We start from the raw sequence: 23,425 nt of genomic DNA, 5'->3' as shown, positions 1-23,425 counted from the left end.
TGAACATTCATGGTACCTGCTGGAAACTTTCCCGAAGATGGCTCTGATCCTCAGAGTGGCAGAACTCCAAAATGTCCTTTCCTAGAAGATCCTAAAGAGAGAGAGACAAGCTTTAATACTCCCCAACCCCAAGTTTCATTGTTTATATATCACTGTTAGACAAGAAGGTTCACATACATCCCCTTCAACTCATCTCCTCTAGCTCACCCATCATAAGGGGGAAAAAGTGGATAGAAATGTTCTCCTTGAGCGATTAAGGAGCTGGCATCTGATGCCCCATCCTCAGTGCCTCTGGCATGTTCAGTACTGACTTCTAATTTTGCTAAGGCACTAAAGCAGCAGCTTCAGAATGCAATTTTATTTCTGTTTGCCTTGGAAAGGCAGACTGTACAGGCAAGCTCTAATAAACATTTTAATAAACATAAAAAGAACACAAGTGGTAGCATGAAGATGGATGTGTAGCCTATGAAACCTGGAATCATTTAAATGCGGGGAACTGCAGCTCTCTTGTGCCTGGAGAAAAGCAGTTATCATAAAATAACTAAACTTGTTAAGTCTGTTGACAACCTACCTTTGTTCATCTATGTTTTATTCAAAGGACCCAGCATTAACCCCAAACAAAAGTGTTTTGCAATGAAACCAACTGGAATGAGAGAAACCGTCCAAAAGCAAATGGGTTATAGGAAACTGGTCCAGTTGGAAGTATCTTCAGCGGCAAAGAGTTTCAACAAAGTCATCGATCAGAACCCAAATCAGCAAAAGGCCTCAGTGGGTGCTGACACGGATAGGGGAAAGGAGTCTTATCTGTGCCAAGAAACACCTACATCCAGATGCCCATGGAAGGTGGCTGGTGGATAAATGAATCTGGCTGGAAACAGAGGCCATCAGAGGTCACAGTGTATGTGGAAAGAGATTAATTTTCCCTTTCATTCCATCCCAGTATTCTGAGGTTTACATCAGTCTGGAGATGAAGAATTCAATGAATGGTTCCCATATTTCAATTTAGTCTGTTTCTAGTTCTAAAATAGACATGTAATTTAAAAAAAACCCATCAATGTCAACCAAACTTTGTTCCTCAAAACAAAGATTCTTTTTCTTCTTTTTTTTTTGTTCAAATGCTTTTTATATTGGAAGAAATTTAAATCTACAGAAAAGCTGAAAGGGCAGTGTAATTCACACCTGTGGGTCATTTTAACTGGATTCATCAACTGTCAGTATTTTGTCACATTTGCATTTTTATCTTTCTTTCATATATATGCAAATATAAATATATAAGTGAAACATAAAAAGTAAATGCAAATGAAATATCATACCTATGCACAAATATATCTAAAATATATTTACATATATCTTATTTTAAAATACATTTAAAATATATTTATATATTTAAGTTTTTGTTGACTCATTTGAAAACAATTAGCAGGAATCACGACACTCCTCACGTATGAAATATGTGTCTCTTTGCGACCCCATGGTTTGTCCATGGAATTTTCCAGGCAAGAACAGTGGAATAGATTGCTATTCCCTTCTCCAGGGGATCTTCCTGACCCAAGGATTGAACCAGGGTCTCCTGCATTGCAGGTCGATTTTTTAGCATCTGTGCTAGCAGGGAAGCCCCATATAAATGACATTTCCTTACAAATCCATAATGTACCATATTATACCTTAAAAAAATCAATAATTATTTGACAAAATCACCGAACATATTAACATTTCCTTACTTGTCTCCCAGTTGTCCTTTATAGTTACACGTCTTCAGGATGAGGACCCAATGAAGGCTCTTACATTGCATCCTGTTATTTTATCTCTACCGTTTATCTTAATTTGGAGCAATCTCTCCTGTCTTTTGGTATCTCTTGTTACTTTTGTGTTTTTCACTTTTTTCAAAAAAAAGACCTTGAAAATGTGCCTCTTGTAAAAAGAGGATCCATATACATTTGAGAAACAAATGGTGAGACAAAATTCAGGGAACATCTTTAAGACATTTCAGGGTCTTTCACATGAATATACTTTTAACGTTTCTAAGGAGATTTCCTGTTTGGTATTCATCAAAATTAATTGATATGAGAGTCTCTTTTTCATAGAACAATTAGCAGGAATCACATCTTAATTCTAGTTTGAGAAAAATCTAGAGCTAGATTAAACAAAATGGTTAGTGCAAAAAATAGAGAGTTAATTTTAAGCAGTGCAGTTGCATACAATAATCTTTTTTGCTTTGGAAGGCCATTACCCAGGCAAGGAGATGGATTTTTATGCTGTGTTTCCCTGTATCATCACTGTATTATATCTTGAACAAATGAGGCAGGTGCATTTTGAAAGTGAAAGTGTTAATCGATCAGTCGTGTCTGACTATTTGTGACCCCATGGTGTGTAGCCTGCCAGGCTCCTCTACATGGGATTCTCCAGGCAAGAATACTGGATTGGGTTGCCATGCCCTTCTCCAGGGGATCTTCTTAACCCAGGGATTGAACCCAGGTGTCCTGCATTGCAGGCAGATTCTTTACCATCTGAGCCACTAGGGAAGCCCAGGTGCATTTTAAAGAAAACTAAATCTCCAGCCGACTCCATGAGCTCAAAACCACCTACCTGAGGCTGGTAGCCAATCACACTGATGCATCTTGGGTCCACAAACGTGATGATCCCATCAGAGTTATGCCGAGATAAGAATTCTGTGGGCACCGACATCCCACTCATGTCCATGCACACAGGAGAGCTGGTCACCTGGAATGGAGAAATCCACAGGGAAGCAGTTTTAACAGAGACAGAGACAGTGATAGAGACTGAGTTAGAGAACAATCCACGTGGATTTACTATCACAGATCCTTCTAGGTCATGAGTACGAGTTCAAAATGTTTGACAATAAATGCAGGAGAGGGTGTGGAGAAAAGGGAACCCTCCTACATTGTTGGTGGGAATGTAAATTGGTGCAAACACTATGGAGAACAGTAGGGAGGTTCCTTAAAAAAAACTAAAAATAGAACTACCATATGACCCAAGAATCCCACTCCTGGGCATATACCCTGAGAAAACCATAATTCAAAAGATACAAGCAGTGGAGAGCAAATAGGGAATTGATTACTGGCTAGATTGCTCTCTCTCCTTTTGATTCCCCCTCTTCTCCTACTGGTCACCTCTATCTCTCTCCTCCCTCTTCACTTCTCCACATAACTCTGTGAACCTCTGTGGGTGTCTCTCACCGTGGAGAATCTTTTCACCATTGACCTAGATGTTTTATCATCGGTGCTCTATGGATGGAGAAGTCTTGAGGCTACTGTAAGAATAAGACTGAAAGCCACAGGCAGGAGGCTTAAATCCAAAACTTGAGAACACCAGAAAACTCCTGACTCCAGGGAACATTAATCGACAAGAGCTCATTCAAAAGCCTCCATACCTATACTGAAACCAAGCTCCACCCAAGAGCCAACAAGTTTCAGAGCAAGACATACCAAGCTAACTCTCCAACAACACAGGAACCTAACCCTGAGCACAAAAATACAGCCAGCCAAAAGTCACACCAAACCCACAGGCACCTCAAAACTCACTACTGGACACTTCATTGCACTCCAGAGAGAAGAGATCCAGCTCCACCCACCAGAACACCAAGGCAAGCTTCCCTAACCAGGAAACCTTGACAGGCCACTCATGCAACCCCACCCACAGGGAGGAGCCTCCATAATACAGAGGAACCACAAACTTCCAGCATACAGAAAGGCCACCCCAAACACAGCAACCTAAACAAGATGAAAAGGCAGAGAAATATTCAGTAGGTAAAGGAACATGATAAAGCCCACCAAACCAAACAAAACAGGAGGAGATAGGGAGTCTACCTGAAAAAGAATTCAGAATAATGATAGTAAAAATGATCCAAAATCTTGAAAACAAAATGGAGTTACAGATAAATAGACTGGAGACAAGGATTGAGAAGATGCAAGAAAAGTTTAACAAGGACCTAGAAGAAATAAAAAAGAGTCAATCAATAATGAATAACGCAATAACTGAGATCAAAAGCACTCTGGAGGGAACCAACAGTAGAAAAACTGAGGTAGAAGACAGGATAAGTGAGGTGGAAGATAGAATGGTGGAAATAAATGAAGCAGAGAGGAAAAAAGAATTATAAGAAATGAGGACAACCACAGAGACCTCTGGGACAATGTTAAACGCCCCAACATTTGAATCATACGAGTCCCAGAAGAAGACAAAAATAAAGTCCATGAGAAAATACTTGAGGCGGTAATAGCTGAAAACTTTCCTAAAATGGGGAAGGAAATAGCCACCCAAGTCCAAGAAACCCAGAGAGTCCCAAACAGGATAAACCCAAAGTGAAACACCCCAAGACACATATTAATCAAATTAATGAAGATCAAACACAAAGAACAAATATTAAAAGCAGCAAGGGCAAAACAACAAATAACTCACAAGGGGATCCCCATAAGGATAACAGCTGATCTTTTAATAGACACCCTTCAAGCCAGAAGGGAACGACAGGACATACTTACAGTGATGAAAGGGAAAACCTGCAACCCAGATTACTGCACCCAGCAAGGATCTCATTTAAATAAGAAGGAGAAATAAAAAGCTTTACAGACAAGCAAAAGCTCAGAGAATTCAGCACCACCAAACCAGCTCATCAACAAATGCTAAAGGATCTTCTCTAGACAGGAAACCCAGGAAAGGTTTATAAACTCGAACCCAAAACAACAAAGCAAATGGCAACGGGATCATATCTATCAATAATTACCTTAAATGTAAATGGTGTATCATATTGATACACCATTGATTTGCGAATATTGAAGAATTCTTGCATCCCTGGGATAAAGCCCACTTGGTCATGATGTATGATCTTTTTAATATGTTGTTGGATTCTGTTTGCTAGAATTTTGTTACACACTTTTGCATCTATGTTCATCAGTGATATTGGCCTGTAGTTTTCTTTTTTTGTGATCATGATGCTGTGATCACTCACATACAGATGGCTAACAAACACATGAAAACATGCTCAACACCACTCATTATCAGAGAAATGCAAATCAAAACCACAATGAGGTACCATCTCATGCTGGTCAGAATGGCTGCTATCCAAAAGTCTACAAACAATAAATGCTAGAGAGGGTGTGGAGAAAAGGAAAATCTCTTACACTGTTGGTGGGAATGCAAACTAATACAGTCACTATGGAGAACAGTGTGGAGATTCCTTAAAAAACTGAAAATAGAACTGCCATATGACCCAGCAATCCCACTGCTGGGCATATACACTGAGGAAACCAGAATTGAAAGAGACATGTATACCCCAATGTTCATTGGAGCACTGTTTACAATAGCCAGGACATGGAAGCAACCTAGACATCCATCGGCAGATGAATGAATAAGAATGCTGTGGTACATATACAAAGTGGAATATTACTTAGCTATTAAAAAGAATGCATTTTAATCAGTTCTAATGAGGTGGATGAAACTGGCCTATTATACAGAGTGAAGTAAGCCAGAAAGATAAAGACCAATACAGTATATTAATGAATATATATGGAATTTAGAAAGATGGTGTAATGATGACCCTATATGCAAGACAGCAAAAGAGACACAGATGTAAAGAACAGTCTTTTGGACTCTGTGGGAGAAAGCGAGGGTGGGGTGATCTGAGAGAATAGCAATGAAACATGTATATTATCATATGTGGAATAGATCACCAGTCCAGGTTTGATGCATGAGACAGGGTGCTCAGGGTTGGTGCCCGGATGACTCTGAGGGATGGGATGGGGAGGGAGGGTCTGGATGGGGAACACATGTACACCCATGGCTGATTCATGTCAATGTATGGCAAAAACCACCACAATATTGTAAAGTAACTGACCTCCAATTAAAATAAATTTTGAAAAAAGATACATGCATCCCAATGTTCACTGCAGCACTATTTATGATAGCTGGGACATGGAAGCTAAATGTCCATTAATGGAGGAATAAATAAAGAAGATATGGTACATGTACACAACAAAATATTACTCAGCCATAAAAAGGAGTGAAATTGTTCCATTTAGGGAGGTGGATGGACCTAGAGACTGTTATACAGAATGAAGTAAGTCAGAAAGAGAACAAATACTACATAATATCGCTTATCTGTGGAATCTAAAAAAATGGTACAGATGTGCTTGCTGGCAAAACAGAAATAGAGACACAGATGTAGAGAACAAACATATGGACGCCAAGGTGGGGAAGGAAGAGTGGGATGGATTGGGAGATTGGGACTGACACTTATACACTATTCATACTATGTATAAAATAGACAACTAATGAGAACCCACTGTATAGCACAGGAAATGATACTGCTCTGTGATGACCTAAATGGTAAGGAAATCTAAAAAGGAGGAGATATATGTATATGTGCAGCTGATTCACTTTGCTGTACAGCAAAACTAACACAGCATTACCTGAAAGCAACTATATTCCAATAAAATTAATCTAAAAAACAAATAAAATGTTTGAAACTGCCCTGGTCATACCTTGGACTAACTGGAAGAGTAGACCACTTTCTCTACACTTCTGAGCTTCTTTTGTGACCCCATGGACTGGAGTCCACCAAGCTCCTCTGTCCATGGGATTTCCAAGGCAAGAATACTGGAGCGGGTAGCCATTTCCTTCTCCATGGGATCTTCCGGGACCAGGGATTGAACCTGCTTCTCCTGCATTGGCATGCGGATTCTTTACCACTGAGCCACCAAGGAAGCCCAAACGAGTCTAAGGCACTGATTACACCGTTTGGAAATTCTACATTTGTGAACTGAATTCACTCAAGTATTCTTTCTTCCCCTGTTTGCAAGGAATAAACAATGCTTATCATGTGTTAATGAAACAGCTTATTCATCTATCTGAAAACGGTGAGATCCAGGAAGCCACAGACATGAAGTACCAGTGTTCTCTGAACTATATCTACTACAGCCTCATCATAAGTACCTGGAAGGCCCTCAATGCCACAGGAAGAAAGACTTAGTGGCTACTGGGTGCGCCAGACATCAGGTCAGTGGGATTTATACATTAATACATTATTCAGAATATCTAATTCTCAAAAGATGAAAAAGACACATTTCCTGCCCTTGAGGAGTCTGCAAGGAAGGACCTTGCCCTCAACTAACTATATGAAAACAGACAGTGAAGAATCTTAACTGACATATAAACTTGATGTTGGATGAGTAGGGAGGCGTGTGATTCATTTTGACTAAGCAGATAAGGGAGTTGTTTCACTGAATCTTGAAGGATGAGGAAACAGAAGTAAACAAGAAGGGAAGGAGTTCTCCTGTTTAAGGAGCCTCCTTTAACAACAGGCAGAAGTAACAGCCTGTGGATGTCCACAATGGTGGGGATGTGCATGGCAGGCTTGTGGAAAGGTGATGATGTAGTTTGGGAATAGGGCATGAGAGAGGGGAGGGAGGAGATGGGATTGTAAGATGAGTGGGTGCTTTATCCTGCAGACCACAGGGAAACACTCACAGTGACTAGACATGGGTGTGAAACAAGGACTGACAGTGTATATAGTACAGGGAACTATATTCAGTATCTTGTAATAACCTATGATGGAAAAGAATTAGGAAAAAATATATACAATATCACCTATATGTGGATGCTTTTGAATTGTGGTCCTGGAGAAGATTCTTGAGAATCTCTAGGACAGCAAGGAGATCCAATCAGTCAATCCTAAAGGAAATCAATCCTGAATATCCATTGGAAGGATTGATGCTGAAGCTGAAACTCCAATACTTTGGCCACCTGATGCAAAGAGTCACCTCATTGGAAAGACCTTGATGCTGGGAAAGGTTGAGGGCAGGAGGAGAAGGGGGCAGTAGAGGATAAGATGGTTGGATAGCATCACCAACTCAATGGATATGAACTTGAACAAACTTTGAGAGATACTGAAGGACAGAGGAGCCTGGTGCACTGCAGTCCATGGAGTCACAAAGAGTTGGACATACTTAGTGACTGAACAAAAACAAATATGTAGAATCCAGAAAAGTGGTACAGATGAACTTATTTGCAAAACAGAAACAGAGACAGAAGTAGACAACAAATTTATGGACACCAAGTGGGGTGGAATGCATTGGGAAATTGGGACGTGTATATATTATTGATGTGCTAAATCACTTCAGTAGTGTCTGACTCTTTACGACTCTGTGGACTATAGCCCACCAGGCTCCTCTGATCATGGGATTTTCCAGGCAAGAATACTGGAGTGGGTTGCCATGCCCTCCTCCAGGAGATCTTCTCCACCCAGGGATTAAACCCACATCTCTTGTGTCTCCTTCATTGGCGGTGGGTTCTTGACCACTAGCACCACCTGGGAAGCCCAATACTATGTATAAAATAGATAACAAATGAGAACCTACTGTCCAGCAAAAGAAAGTCTACTCAATGCTCTGTGGTGACGGGGAGGAAACCTAAAGAAGAGGGGATATTTCTATACATAGAGCTGATTCACTTTGCTGTACAGCAGAAACAAACATGAAATTGTTAATTGACTATACTTCAATTAAAAAAGAAAAAGGGTGTGATGTGAGCAGAGCTCAACTTTGCAATAACTGGTGCATATCAGGATGGGCTGGTGCAGACTCTCATTGAAGTGAGAACTCTGCCACTCGCAGATCACAGCCCCCCCTTTCTTCTCCCAGATTCAGCCTCATCTTCTCCCATAAGATGAGACGCAGAACCCGTGCTGAGGACACGGGAGATGGAAAAAGTCATCCAGACCACAGACTCTTGCTCGCTGCAATAGCAAGCCCTCCTTGGAGATTAAAAAGGCAGTGAGCTCCTTCTTACCTGGAGTCTTCCAATTGCCACCAGGCAATATTTACTGCCTTGTCCCACATCAGCATCTTCTTCAGGTATAGTCATTCCTGAAATGAAAGTTGCCAGAGTCAGCAACATGTCCAGGGCGACTTGAAAAGAGGTACAGGTGTCCATGATTTTACTTACATGATTAAAAATGTAGATCTACTGTGGACCCTGCAGGGTCTAGGGAGTCAGTCAATGAATAACCAGTCCTTTGCTCATTTCCTGCTCAGTTCTCTGCCTGATATCTTTTGATAATTTGTTTCTTTAAGACTTTTTTTGGGTGTGGACCATTTTAAAGTCTTTATTGTATCTGTTGCACTATTGCTTCTATTTTATGTTTTGGCCCTGAGGCAAGCAGGATCTTTCACATGGGATCTTTTTTAGTTGAGGCATTCAAACTGCTTGTTGCGGCCTGTGGGATCCTAGCTCCATGACCAGGGATCGAACCTGTACCTCCTGGACTGGAAGGTGAAGTCTTAACCACTAAACCACCAGAGAAGTCCCTCTTTTGATAATTTCATGGCACATTATCATCTGCATCTATGGAAGATGCTGAGGAACCAAAGGAAGATGAAACAAATTATTCATGTATACATTTACAAAACTTGGCTAAAACACTTGGTTATACAGGAAAGTTGGGTAAGAAGTATATACAGACACTTCAAATTATGGAGTGGGTTGCCATTTTTTTCTTCAGGGGATCTTCCTGATCCAGCAATTGAACCTGTGTCTCTTGGATCTCCTGCGCTGGCAGGCAGATTCTTCACCACTGAGCCAAGCTCCATCTCAGTCTGCATTAAAACTGAGGTCCAAAATGGTATGATATAATCCATCGCATGCTGTGAGGCTTGAATGAGAGGATGGTGTGGAACCCCCCTCAGTCCAAGACCCAAATGTCAGCTTCTTTTTCACTCCCCTGATTTCACTCCCCAATTGCTGGTAGCAGGTATATTTGTGGGCTTCCCCAGCGGCTCAGTGGTAAAGAATCCACCTGCCAATTCAGGAGATGTAGGAGACACAGGTTCGATCCCCTGGGTTGGGAAGATGCCCTGGAGGAGAGCACAGCACCCCACTCCAGTATTCTTGCTTGGGAAATCCCATGGACAGAGGAGCCTGGTGGGCCACAGTCCATGGGGTTGCAAAGATTTGGACATGACTTAGGTGACTGAACATGCATGCACGGTGTATTTGTGGACAAAGAGAACAGTGGGTTCAGATACACCTCTGCCACACTAAGGATGAGGGTGCTATGCTATAGTCCAGAACAGGAAGCAGAGGAGACAGTGAGTGGTGGGAAGAACCCTTGAATCCAGTCAGGATGAAAAAAATCATGTTTTTCTGTTCTACCCTGTGGAAGGAGGGATTCTGCAGGGCGAGGTTGTCACTGGCTGACCCCTGAGACCATCTGCCTAGAGACACCACAGTTCACTTGTTGATTGATTCTTCACCCCACCAGTGTTGAGAGCTTTCGTAGATTTTTAAAAGTAGTCACAAATGCTTTTTATGTACCTTCTATCAAGACTTGAAGTTAGATTTCCTTGAGACTACTTTGATCAATGAAATAAATGGAAGTGATGCTCTTTGGCTTCTAGACAATGAGCCCCAGACACTGTGGATCAGAGACAGGTCATCCATATTGCACCCTGTCTCCACCCCTAGCCCACAGAATCTGAGTATAATAAAATGGTGGTGGTTTTATCAACAAAATGCATGAGTGTGTGCTAAGTCACTTCAGTCGTGTCCTACTCTTTGCGACCCCATGAACTATAGGCCACCAGACTCCTCTGTCTATGGGATTCTCCAGGCAAGAATACTGGAGTGGGTTGCCATGCCCTCCTTCAGAGCATCTTCCCAATCCAGAGATCGAACCTGCATCTCTTACATCTCCTGCATTAGCAGGCAGGTTCTTTACCACGAGTGCCACCTGAGAAGCCCTGATTTATCATCAAAATAAAATGTCTCAGTTAGAAGCTGCATCAGGAATTCTCCAGTGGTCCAGTTAAGACTATTGCAGGGAGCATGCATTCAGTCTCTGGCCAAGGAACCAAGATCCCACATGCTACATGGTACAGTTGATAAATAAATAAATGTAATTATTTTAGATATTAAAAAAAAGAAGGTGCATCAGCCTAGAACTGCAGAGGAGACGACTTAATGGGAACCAAAGATACAAGTCCTTTAAGTGTTTAAAAAGTACATCATATATACATATATACATATGTATAATATATATTATATTATAATGTATAAAAGAGTACATTATGCTAAATGCTGGGCTGGACAAGCTGAAATCAAGATTGCTGGGAGAAATATCAATAACCTCAGATATGCAGATGACACCACCCTTATGGCAGAAAGCAAAGAGGAACTAAATAGCCTCTTGAGGAAAGTGAAAGAGGAGAGTGAAAAAGCTGACTTAAAACTTAACATTCAAAAATCAAAGATCATGGCATCTGGTCTCATCTCTTCATGGCAAATAGATGGGGAAACAATGAAAACAGTGACAGACTTTATTTTCTTGGGCTACAAAATCACTGAAGTTGGTGACCACAGCCATGAAATTAGAAGACGCTTGCTCCTTGGAAGAAAAACTATGACCAACCTAGATAGCATCTAGACCAACCTAGAAAGTAGAGACATTACTTTGCTGACAAAGGTCTGTCTAGTCAAAGCTATGGTTTTTCCAGTAGTCATGTATGGATGTGAGAGTTGGATTATAAAGAAGGCTGAGTGCTGAAGAATTGATGCTTTTGAATTGTGATGTTGGAGAAGACTTAATCCCTTGGACTGCAAGGAAATCAAACCAGTCAATCCTAAAGAAAATCAGTCCTGAATATTCATTGGAAGGACTGATTCTGAAGCTGAAGCTCCAATACTTGGGCCACCTGATGGGAAGAACTGACTCACTGGAAAAGACTCTGATGCTGGGAAAGATTGAAGGCAGGAGGAGAAGGGGATGACAGAGGATGAGATGGCTGGATGGCATCACCGATTCGATGGACATGAGTTTGAGCAAGCTCCGGGAGTTGGTGATGGACAGGGAAGCCTGGCGTGCTACAGCCCTTGGGGTCACAAAGAGTTAGACATGACTGAGTGACTGGACTGAACTGAAGTGTATAAATAGGCTCCTTTGTAAGGATGCATTTTAATACACCAGCTAAAATTATGTTACCATAATTTGGCTTTGTAGAAATGAAGAGGAAAGTTGTAACTTATTAAATAAATAGTTTTGGTCTTAATGTGGGCAGATAATCTTTAGTTGTGAATGAGAGCCAAGTGTTTGTGAAATATCCAGAAAATTCTTCAGTAAACCCAAACTTCCTTAAAGAAGTTGATTTATGTGCCTGTCTCAAGGTTCTCCTCAGGATGCTGGGCTCAATCTTCCCATGGAAGGGCTGGCACCTAAAATACTGGGGCTGAATATTTGCATAGGTGGCTCTGCAGCTGTAGGGACCCCAGTGCCAAGGAAGCTGTGATCATCACCGCTCAGACTACCAGGGTCTGGAGGAGGCTGTGGGTGACCACAGGAAGGCAGGGGTGGGCTCTGGCACCAGCTGGCGGAAAGGATTGAGGATCAAGCTCTCACATGCTTTTCTGACCAAAAGCCTCTGACAGGGCAGTGATGTGTAATCTCCAGATTATCATCCAGATATCTGGATGTTCTCTATTTTCCAAACATTTGGGTAATATTCCCAAGTAACAGATGATCTTTTAAAATGGTTTTGACGGTTAGTACTCAACAATAAAAAGACAAATATAGCCCCAGTTAACAAAAGGGCAAAGGATGTGAACATTATTCCAAAGGAAGTATACAAATGCTTAGTAAGCATATGGAAAGATACTCAACATCGTTAGTCATCAGGGAAGTGCAAGTCACTACCATAATGAGAGTACTTCATATCCATTAGGATTGGCTACAATTTTTAAAAAATGCAATAAGAAGTGCTGGTGAAGATATGGAGAAACGAACCGTCATATACTGCTGGTGGGAATGTAAAATGGTACAGTCGGTTTGGAAAACAATCTGGCAGTTCCTCAAAGGGCTAAACATTGAGCTACCATATGACCCAGCAATTCCACTCCTAGGTGTGCACCCAAGAGAAATGGAAACATATGTCCACTAACATGGGTACATAGATGTTCACAGCAACAACAGTCCCAAAGTGGAAACAACCATGATATCTATTAAGGGATGAATGTATAAACAAAATGTGGCAGATCCAGATACTAGCATATTATTGGGCAATAAAAAAAGAAAATACTGACACCTGTTGCAACATGGAAAAGCTTGACAATATCATGCTAAGTGAAAGAAGTCCATCACAAAAAGTCACACATTACATGAGTGTATTTATGTGAAATGTCCAGAACAGGCGATTCCATAGAAACAAACAAGTAGATTAGTGGTCATCTAAGATTTGGGGGGAAACAGTAACTGCTAACTGCTAATAGGTGTGCAATTTCTTTCTGGGATAATGAACATATTTAAAAACTAACTGTAATGATATAGTTGTAAAACTACGTGAATACACTCCAAACCACTGAATGGTATACTTTAATTTGTACACTTCATGATACATGAATTATATTTCAATGCAGCTGGTATATAAACAATATTTTGAAAAAAAGGGGGGTAGAAATAAGGGGAGTAAAAAGCCACCTACCAAAAGAATATAAAAAAATGATGTCTTGGTATATTTCTGGCCAGTCTTTTTGAAGCAAATTTAGAAGACTATATGATATCATTTTTTATTTTGGCCACACCATGTAGCATCTTAGTTCCCTGACAAGGGATAGAATACAAGCCTCCAGCAGTGGACACACAGAGTCTAAACCACTGGATCTCAGGAAAGACCCTAGAAAACTATAGATAAATAAAAGATAAACATTGAAATTAACCTTGATTACAGTAAAATCCTTATGTCCTTTACTGTGTGTATATGTGTGTAATAAAATATCTTTTTTTACTTATATTGTTTTATAACCTGCTTTGGAAACTTTTCAGCTTATTGAGAAAGATGAAAACACATAAATGTTTCTCAATAAGCTGAAAAGTTTCCAAAGCAGGTTATAAACAATATAAGTAAAAAAAGATATTAAAAAAAAAAAGATATTTTATTACACACATATATGTGGGTCTCATTTAAGTTATTTTTTATGTTTTTCTTTCCTTAGTGTTTACTTCATTTATTTCTACAGAGTATTATTAAAGTATAGATAATCAAAACTGTCAGTTTTTACTCTGTTTTTTGCCTTTGGGGGTCATTCTTTGAAAAGTACAACCTCCACCCCAAGATCACGTAAAATATTCACTCATATTTTCATATAGCACTTTATAGTTTCACATGTACCTTTAATAAAACTGAAATTTTTTATATGCTGTATCTCATGGTTTTGTAAATGATCAGTTGTCCTCAAACTGTGCACTACTTTTTCCTTTTGAAAACGCTTCCCTCATCACACACCACATTTCTGAAGATACTTGGATCTGTTTTAGGTCTTATGTTTGTTCAATAATTGGATTTAGAAAGTTCATTGATCACATCTTAATTAATTAGGCTTTAAAAGATAATTTTCACATATGGTAAGGCAATTACTCCCTAGTACTGTTAATGAAAATTTTATTAGCTAATTTTATATTTAGTGGACTATACAAATTTCAGAATTAACTTTCATTTGAAAGAAATTCCACTGGGACAGTTATTAAAATTGTATTAAATATATAGATTGGTTTAGAAAAAACTGAAATCTTTGTAATACTAAGCCTTTATATCAAAGCATACACGACTCTCCACTTAGCTAAATTCATACATAATTCACATATTAGTTACATTCATATCCCTCAATATTATTTTATAGTTTAAGAAACATTTTGCATTTCATGTTAATGCTACTAACATGCATTTTAAAGTGTTGCTATTTTTTTAATTAATTAATTTATTTTAATTGGAGGCTAATTACTTTACAATATTGAAGTGGTTTTGCCATACATTGACATGAATGAGTTATGGGCGTACATATGTCCCCCATCCTGAACCCCCCTCCCACCTCCCTCCCCATCCCATCCCTCAGGGTCGTCCCAGTGCACAGCCCTGAGAGCCCTGTCTCATGCATCGAACCTGGACTGGCGATCTAGTTCATGTATGGTAATATACATGTTTCAATGCTGTTCTCTCAAATCATCCCACCCTTGCCTTCTCCCATAGAGTCCAAAAGTCTATTCTTTACCTCTGTGTCTCTTTTGCTGTCTCACATATAGGGTCATCATTACCATTTTTCTAAATTCCATCTATATGTGTTAATATACTGTATTGGTGTTTTTCTTCCTGATTTACTTCACTCTGTATAATAGGCCAGTTTCATCCACCTCATTAGAACTGATTCAAATGCATTCTTTTTAATAGCTGAGTAATATTCCATTGTGTATATGTATCACAGCTTTCTTATCCATTTGTCTGCTGATGGACATCTAGGTTGCTTCCATGTCCTGGCTATTGTAAACAGTGCTGCAATGAACATTGGGGTACACATGTCTCTTTCAATTCTGGTTTCCTAAGTGTGTATGCCCAGCAGTGGGATTGCTGGGTCGTATGGCAGTTCTATTTCCAGTTTTTTAAGGAATCTCCACACTGTTCTCCATAGTGGCTATACTAGTTTGCATTCCCACAAACAGTGTAAGAGGGTTCCCTTTTCTCCACACCCTCTCCAGCATTTATTGTTTGTAGACTTTTCAATAGCAGCCATTCTGACTGGTGTGAGATGGTACCTCATTGTGGTTTTGATTTGCATTTCTCTGATAATGAGTGGTGTTGAGCATCTTTTAATGTGTTTGTTAGCCATCTATATGTCTTCTTTGGAGAAATGTCTGTTTAGTTCTTTGGCCCATTTTTTGATTGGGTCATTTATTTTTCTGAAATTGAGCTGAATGAGCTGCTTGTATATTTTTGAGATTAATTCTGTCAGTTGCTTCATTTGCCATCATTTTCTCCCATTCTGAAGGCTGTCTTTTCACCTTGCTTATAGTTTCTTTCATTGTGCAAAAGCTTTTAAGTTTAATTAGGTCCCATTTGTTTATTTTTGCTTTTATTTCCATTACTCTGGGAGGTGGGTCATAGAGGATCCTGCTGTGATTTATGTCAGAGAGTGTTTTGCCTATGTTTTCCTCTAGGAGTTTTATAGTTTCTGGTCTTACATTTAGATCTTTAATCCATTTTGAGTTTATCTTTTGTGTATGGTGTTAGAAAGTGTTCTACTTTCATTCATTTACCAGTGGTTGACCAGTTTTCCCAGCACCACTTGTTAAGTTCAGTTCAGTTCAGTCTCTCAGTTGTGTTCGACACTTTGTGACCCCATGAACCGCAGCACGCCAGGCCTCCCTGTCCATCATCAACTCCCGGAGTTTACCCAAACTCATATCCATCGAGTTGGTGATGCCATCCAACCATCTCATCCTCTGTCATCCCCTTCTCCTCCTGCCCTCAATCTTTCCCAGCATCTGGGTCTTTTCAAATGAGTCAGCTCTTCACATCAGGTGGCCAAAGTATTGGAGTTTCAACTTCAAAATCAGTCCTTCCAATGAACACCCAGGACTGATCTCCTTTAGGATGGACTGGTTGGACCTCCTTCAGTCCAAGAGATTCTCAAGAGTTTTCTCCAATACCACAGTTCAAAAGCATCAATTTTTTGGCGCTCACCTTTCTTTATAGTCCAACTCTCACATTCATACATGACTACTGGAAAAACCATAGCCTTGACTAGATGGACCTTTGTTGACAAAAGTAATGTCTCTGCTTTTCAATATGCTGTCTAGGTTGGTCATAACTTTCCTTCCAAGGAGCAAGTATCTTTTAATTTCATGGCTGTAATCACCATCTGCAGTGATTTTGGAGCCCCCAAAAATAAAATCAGACACTGTTTCCACTGTTTCCCCATCTATTTGCCATGAAGTCATGGGACCAGATGCTATGATCTTAGTTTTCTGAATGTTGAGCTTTAAGCCAACTTTTTCACTCTCCTCTTTCACTTTCATCAAGGGGCTCTTTAGTTCTTCCTCACTTTCTGCCATAAGGGTGGTGTCATCTTGTTAAAGAGATTCTCTTTTCTCATTGTATATTCTTGCCTCCTTTGTCAAAGATAAGGTGTCCATAGGTGTCCATAGGTGTGTCCATAGGTGTGCGAATTTATATCTGGGCTTTCTACTTTGTTCCATTGATCTATATTTCTGTCTTTGTACCAGTACCATACTGTCTTGATGACTGTAGCTTTGTAGTATAGTCTGAAGTCAGGCAGGTTGATTCCTCCAGTTCCATTCTTCTTTCTCAAGATTGCTTTGGCTATTCGAGGTGTTTTGCATTTCCATACAAATTGTAAAATCATTTGTTCTAGTTCTGTGAAAAATACCATTGGTAGTATGATAGGGATTGCATTAAATCTATAGATTGCTTTTGGTAGTATACTCATTTTCACTATACTGATTATTCCGACCCATGAACATGGTATATTTCTCCATCTATTTGTGTCATCTTTGATTTCTTTCATCAGTGTTTTATAGTTTTCTATATATAAAGTGTTGCTATTTTTATAGATGGGTATTCTTTTCACATTTTATTTTCCAATGTGTTACTGATTTTTTTTAGTATTTTATAAATGGCTTTCCACCCAATTTTCTAAAATATTTTCAGTAGATTTGATTTGATATTTTAGGTAATCATATTATCTGCAAGTAATGTTAATTCTATAACTTTCATTCTTTTCTCCCTTTTAAGTAATTATACTTTACTTTCTTTTCTTATTTTAGTGCCTGGAGTATAAATTCCAACACAAACACTGATTAGTAGAGGCAGTAGTGAACATTCTTCTTATAGTCTTCATTTTAATAAAAACCCTTCTAATATTTCACCAGTCTGTAAGATACTGATTGTTGGTTTCAGATATTTGTATTGTCTGCACTAAGAAAACATATTTCTATTATTGATTTATAAACACTTATTTAAAAACATTAATAGATAAAATTAATTCACTTTCTTCCATTAATTAATTAAATTAACAGGTCTCTTAATATTAAACCATTCAAGTAGTCTTGTAATAAATAAATATATAATTTGATTTGCTAATGTTGTATTCAGCACCGGTATGTTCATAAATGAAACTGGGTTCATTGTTTTCCTTTTTGAAGTGCCCATGTCAGGTTTTGTATTAAAGTTTTGGGAACTTTAAGAAACAAAGCCAAACACTTGCTGTCTTCCTATGCTTTGTAAATGTTGAAATAATTTGCTCATAAAACTTTGAGGCCTGGCACCATTGGGAGAGCTGTTCTTTGTGAGCTTTTTCAAGTTACTGCCTAGTTTTGATCTCCTCTCATTAAAAAAAACAACAAAAAACTTTCTTTGATTCAATTTTCCCAGAAATTAACTTTCTTCCCCAAAATTTTAACATATATAAATTTAAATCATGCACACTATGTTTACAAGGTTTTAAACTTTCTTTGATAAATCTCTTCACCCTTAACAAGCATTTATTTTCTTTTTTAAAAAATAAGGATTAGACTTATTAGAAGTTTTCTCTTTTACCAGTCTTTATTTATTTACTCATCTCACACACTAGGAAAGTAATGCTCAAAATTCTCCAAGTCAGGCTTCAACAGTATGTGAACAGTGAACTTCCAGAGGTTTAAGCTGGACTTAGAAAAGGCAGAGGAACCAGAGATCAAATTGCCAACATCGGTTGGATCATCGAAAAAGCAAAGAGTTCAAGAAAAACATCTACTTCTGCTTTATTGACTATGCCAAAACCTTTGACTGTGTGGATCACAACAAACTATGGAAAATTCTTAAAGAAATGGTAATACAAGACCACCTGACCTGCCTCCTGGGAAATCTGTATACAGGTCAAGATGCAACAGTTAAGAGCTGGACATGGAACAACAGAAAGGTTCCAAATAGGGAAAGGAGTACATCAAGGCTGCATACTGCCACCCTGCTTATTTAACTTATATGCAGAGTACATCATGAGAAATGCTGAACTGGATGAAGCACAAGCTAGAATCAAGATTGCTAGGAGAAATATCAATAACCTCAGATATGCAGATGACACCACCCTTACGGCAGAAAGCAAAGAGGAACTAAAGAGCCTCTTGATGAAAGTGAAAGAGGAGAGTGAAAAAGATGGCTTAAAATTCAACATTCAGAAAACTAAGATCATGGCATCTGGTCCCATCACTTCATGGCAAATAGATGGGGAAACAATGGAAACAGTGAAAGACTTTACTTTTTTGGGCTCCAAAATCACCACAGATGGTGACTGCAGTCATGAAATTAAAAGATGCTTGTTCCTTGGAAGAAAAGTTTGGATCAACCTAGATAGCATATTAAAAAGCAGAGACATTACTTTGCCAACAAAGGTCCATCTAGTCAAAGCTAGATGGTTTTTCCAGCAGTTGTATGGATGTGAGAGTTGGACTATAAAGAAAGGTGAGCGCCAAAGAATTGATGCTTTTGAACTGTGGTGTTGGAGAAGACTCTTGAGAGTCCCTTGGACTGCAAGGAGGTCCAACCAGTCCATCCTAAAGGGGATCAGTCCTGGGTGTTCATTGGAAGGACTGATGCTGAAGCTGCAACTCCCAATACTTTGGCCACCTGATGCAAAGAGCTGACTCATTGGAAAAGACCCGGCTGCTGGGAAAGATTGAGGGCAGGAGGAAAAGGGGATGACAGAGGATGAGATGATTGAATGGCATCACCAACTCAATGCACATGAGTCTGAGTAAACTTCGGGAGTTGGTGACGGACAGGGAGGCCTGGTGAGCTTCAGTCCATGGGGTCACAAAGAGTCAGAGACGAGTGAGCAACTGAACTGAACTGAACTGATTTATTTACTATTGAAGTATAATTACTTTACAATGTTGTGTTTGTTTCTGCTGTACAACAGCATGAATCAACCATATACGTATACATATATCCCCTCCCTCCTAAGCCTGCTTCCCATCTTCTCCATCCCATCCCACCCCTATAGGTTTTCTTTTACCAGTCTGGATGAATAACTATTATCAACAGGATAATAATTTTGTTTTCTAATTTAATCTTTCTCATTTATATTTGTTCATTAATTCTATCGTTTTAGTTTGCTCATGTTATTTTGTTATTCTTTTTCTATGTTTGTAAGTTAAATAAATTCTATTTTCATAAGTTAAATTCTTAATTCATAAGGCGAATCCTACTTTACCCACACTTAATAAGAAAGGCATTTCAAACCACAGCTTCCCTACTGTTTTGGTCACATCATGAAGTCTTGATATGGAATGGGGCCATAGTTGTTAATTATGAAATAGTCTGTAATGAGAGTTTAATTGTGATTTCTACCCTTCAAAGATAGGTTTCTCTGCACAAAGGTTGTAGCTGGTTTACCCTTTCATAAGGACACAAGTTGTACTGGATTAGGGGCCCACACAACACCAGTATGATCTCATCTTAACTTAGCAGGGCTCTACTGCCAAATAAGGTCACAATCTAAAATACTGGGCTTCAACCCATGAATTCTGTAGGGAATTCATTCCAACCCATAACACCTCTGTAAATGCTCTATATGTTCATTTTTGAACATATAGGTTAGCCGTGACACAGATCTAACATGTGAACTGAGACACCCCCTTTCTGTACCCAAGACAAGCATCACTAATCACTAATAAATAATGGCATATTTCCCCCCCAGTTATTTTATCCATTCATTCATTCATTCATTCATTTATTTGGCTGCATCAGGTCTTAGTCACATGTGGGATCTTTTGATGTGATGCACAGCCTCTCTAGTTGCGGCAAGTGGGCTCCAGAGCATGTAGCTCAGTACTTGCTGTGTGGGGGCTTAGTTGCTCTGAGGCATGTGGGATCTTAGTTCCCTGACCAGGGATCAAACCCTTGTCCCCTGACTTGCAAGGTGGACTTTCTACCACTGGACCACCAGGGACGTCCCTCCTACCAGTTACTGAAAAGCAGGCACAAAACAGTTCATCAAAGCGGGCCGTAAAATAAATCCTGCTTGCTGCTTCTGTTATCTTAGCTTAGTGTTTTACTATAAACTTGCACAAATTCTTTCCATAGCAATGACTAAATAACAGTGTTAAATAGTGGTATTAGTAAACCTGGGTTCCTTCTAGGTAGGTTCTGCAGGGTGTATGAGCAGGAGACGGAAGAGAAACTCAGTCACCAAACACTTACCGGGGTCCCTCTATGTTCTAAACCCTGTGCTCAGTAGCTCAAATAATACAGCAATGCATATGATCTGGTCCTGTCATAAGCAGGGGAGACAAACAGATGCAAAAAATCTATAACAAGAAGTACTCTGTGACACACCTCTTGAATGGGAAGTTGTTGGCAGAACACTCCTGAAGTCTTTATAGATAAGGGTTCATCAGAGTTGGGTGTGTCTCTGTGTCTGGTGGGACCAGCGCTGGCCAGAGGAAAATGTCTCTGGGGATGTGTCAGGGGAAGGAGGTGTCTTAACAAGTCCAGTACAGTTCCTTTACAGTGTCACAGTTCTGAGTCCCATGCAGTCAAGGGCGAGGCACTGAATAAGTATTTCTCATGTAAGAAAAAAGCCTACAAAAGCCAACTTCTCCATGAACAAATTTATGTTTATCAGTCTCAGAAAACCAGAACAAGGTCTCTACCAGCCCGAACAGAGATCTCAAAGGTCATTCACTACAGTCTGGGCACTTCACTCTCAGGAAAGGCTGTCAGCCCCACTCACAGTCTATTTCATTCCTTCTACCCATGGTACCAACAAGTTGTCTAGAGCAGTAGTCCTCAACCTTTTTGTCAATGGGAATCAGTTTTGTGGAAGACAATTTTTTCATGAGAGGCAGTGGGGATGGTTTCAGGATGATTGAAGCCCATTGCATTTATTGTGCACTTTAAGTCTATTAGTATTACATCAGCTACACCCCAGATCATCAAGCATTAGATCCCAGAGGTTGGGGACCCCTCGTCTATACCATGAAGGATGGCGTGGCATGCGTGTTCAGTTGTGTCCAACTGTTTGTGATCCCATAGACTGTAGCCCGCCAGGCTCCTCTGTCCATGGGATTTCCCAGGCAAAAATACTGGAGTGGGTTGTCATTTCTTCCTCCAAGGATCTTCCCAACCCAGGGATTGAACCTGTGTCTCCTGTGTTGGCAGGCAGATTCTTCACCACTATGCTACCTGGGACATCAATCAGCTCCACTTCAGATGATCAGGCTTTAGATCCCAGAAGTTGGAGACCCCTGGTTTAGACCATGAAGAATGAGAACCAGAAATCTGTGATTGGATAGCACAGTATAAAAAAAGACACCTGGAAAGAGTGAAGTTATTTACCAGCAGGTGAATTTGAAGACAGGGAATCCTTACAGAGCATAAAAAGGAACAAACAACCCACACACACAAAAAAAACAATAGCCACAGGGGAGACAGCAGTGAGCTGAAAAACCTTGAGGACACCTTTGAATTATCATTTCAATTCCCATCAAGCTCTAGACTTTTGTCAAGCCAACTCTGAATTATTAGAGGAAAAGACAAGAGCATGTTCTGGGCCCCTTATGTAAGCAGATGAGAAATTCTGTGCAATGAAATATAATACAAACAGAATGAGAAGAGAAACAGCCTGGAAGAAAAGATTTGCAACATACAATAGACAAAGCTGTAATATTTATAATATTATAAAGACCTCCTACAAGTAATGGCAACCCACTCTAGTATTCTTGCCTGCAGAATTCCAAGGACAGGGGAGTCTGGAGGACTACAGTCCATGGGGTCACAAAGAGTCAGATATGACTGAGCAACTAACATCTGGACAAGTAAATAAGGAAAGCACAAATCACTCCACAAAAAATGTGCATATATACTATGGACAAGCAACTCACAGTAAAGACAGATAGTTGATATATCCAGAAAAGATGCTCAATTTCACTAATGAAGACAATCCAATTTAAAATACATCATCTCCCCTCACCCCTCCAAAATACTTATCAGATTGGCAAAACTTACAAAAGAATGGAAACATTCAGAGTTGGGAGGAGAGGGGAAGAATGGACCCATCTGCAATCTGCCTTGTAAGGTAATTTGATAACATCTATTAAAATGTACTTGCATCATCCCATTCCACTTCTGAGACCATCCTGCAGAAACAGAAGTGCTCATGGGAAAAGAATCATGTGCAGTGACATCCACTATGGTACCCTTTGCAAGAGCCCCAAACTGAAAACAATCTTAAAAAAATTTTTTTTTCATTTATTTTTAATTTTTGGCCACACCTTGCAGTTTGTAGGACCTTAGTTCCCTGACCAGGGATTCAAACTGTGTGCCCTGCATTGGAAGGTGGTCTTAAAAACTGGACTGCCAGAGAAGTCCCTGAAAACTATCTTAACATTCCAATTTGGGGAGCAGGTGATGGAATACTATGCAGTCATTTAAAAGAATTAAGTAGTGTTTTAAGTACTAACTTGGAAACATTTATGATACCCATTAAAAGTTAAAAATGTCTAGAATAGAACCACGGTGAAAAGGGAGACTTCTTTTTTACTTCATAATACATTAAAAAAGTTTTTTAAATGGGTTTTCAGTGGACTTCCCTGGCAGTCCAG

The 23,425-nt window shown here is 39.6% G+C and overlaps 1 protein-coding gene across 7 annotated transcripts in view; it reads right to left on the bottom strand.

The window, feature by feature from the left end:
• ARNT2 (aryl hydrocarbon receptor nuclear translocator 2) overlaps positions 1–23,425 on the bottom strand; it is a 194,447-nt gene that overhangs the window by 45,148 nt on the left and 125,874 nt on the right. For all 7 annotated transcript variants that reach the window (XM_065905813.1, XM_065905812.1, XM_065905811.1 and 4 more), the window contains exons 9-11: positions 8,800–8,876; positions 2,587–2,721; positions 17–91 (exon numbers count right to left, since the gene is read on the bottom strand). In XM_065905813.1, coding sequence (XP_065761885.1) covers positions 17–91; positions 2,587–2,721; positions 8,800–8,876 — 287 coding nt within the window. The remainder of the gene's footprint in view (positions 1–16; positions 92–2,586; positions 2,722–8,799; positions 8,877–23,425) is intronic.

The sequence above is a fragment of the Muntiacus reevesi genome, chromosome 15 (assembly GCF_963930625.1).
Source record: "Muntiacus reevesi chromosome 15, mMunRee1.1, whole genome shotgun sequence".
Taxonomy (NCBI): Eukaryota; Metazoa; Chordata; class Mammalia; order Artiodactyla; family Cervidae; genus Muntiacus; species Muntiacus reevesi.
The sequence above is the reverse complement of the archived record's forward strand: the minus strand, read 5'-3'. Positions and strand labels throughout refer to the sequence as shown.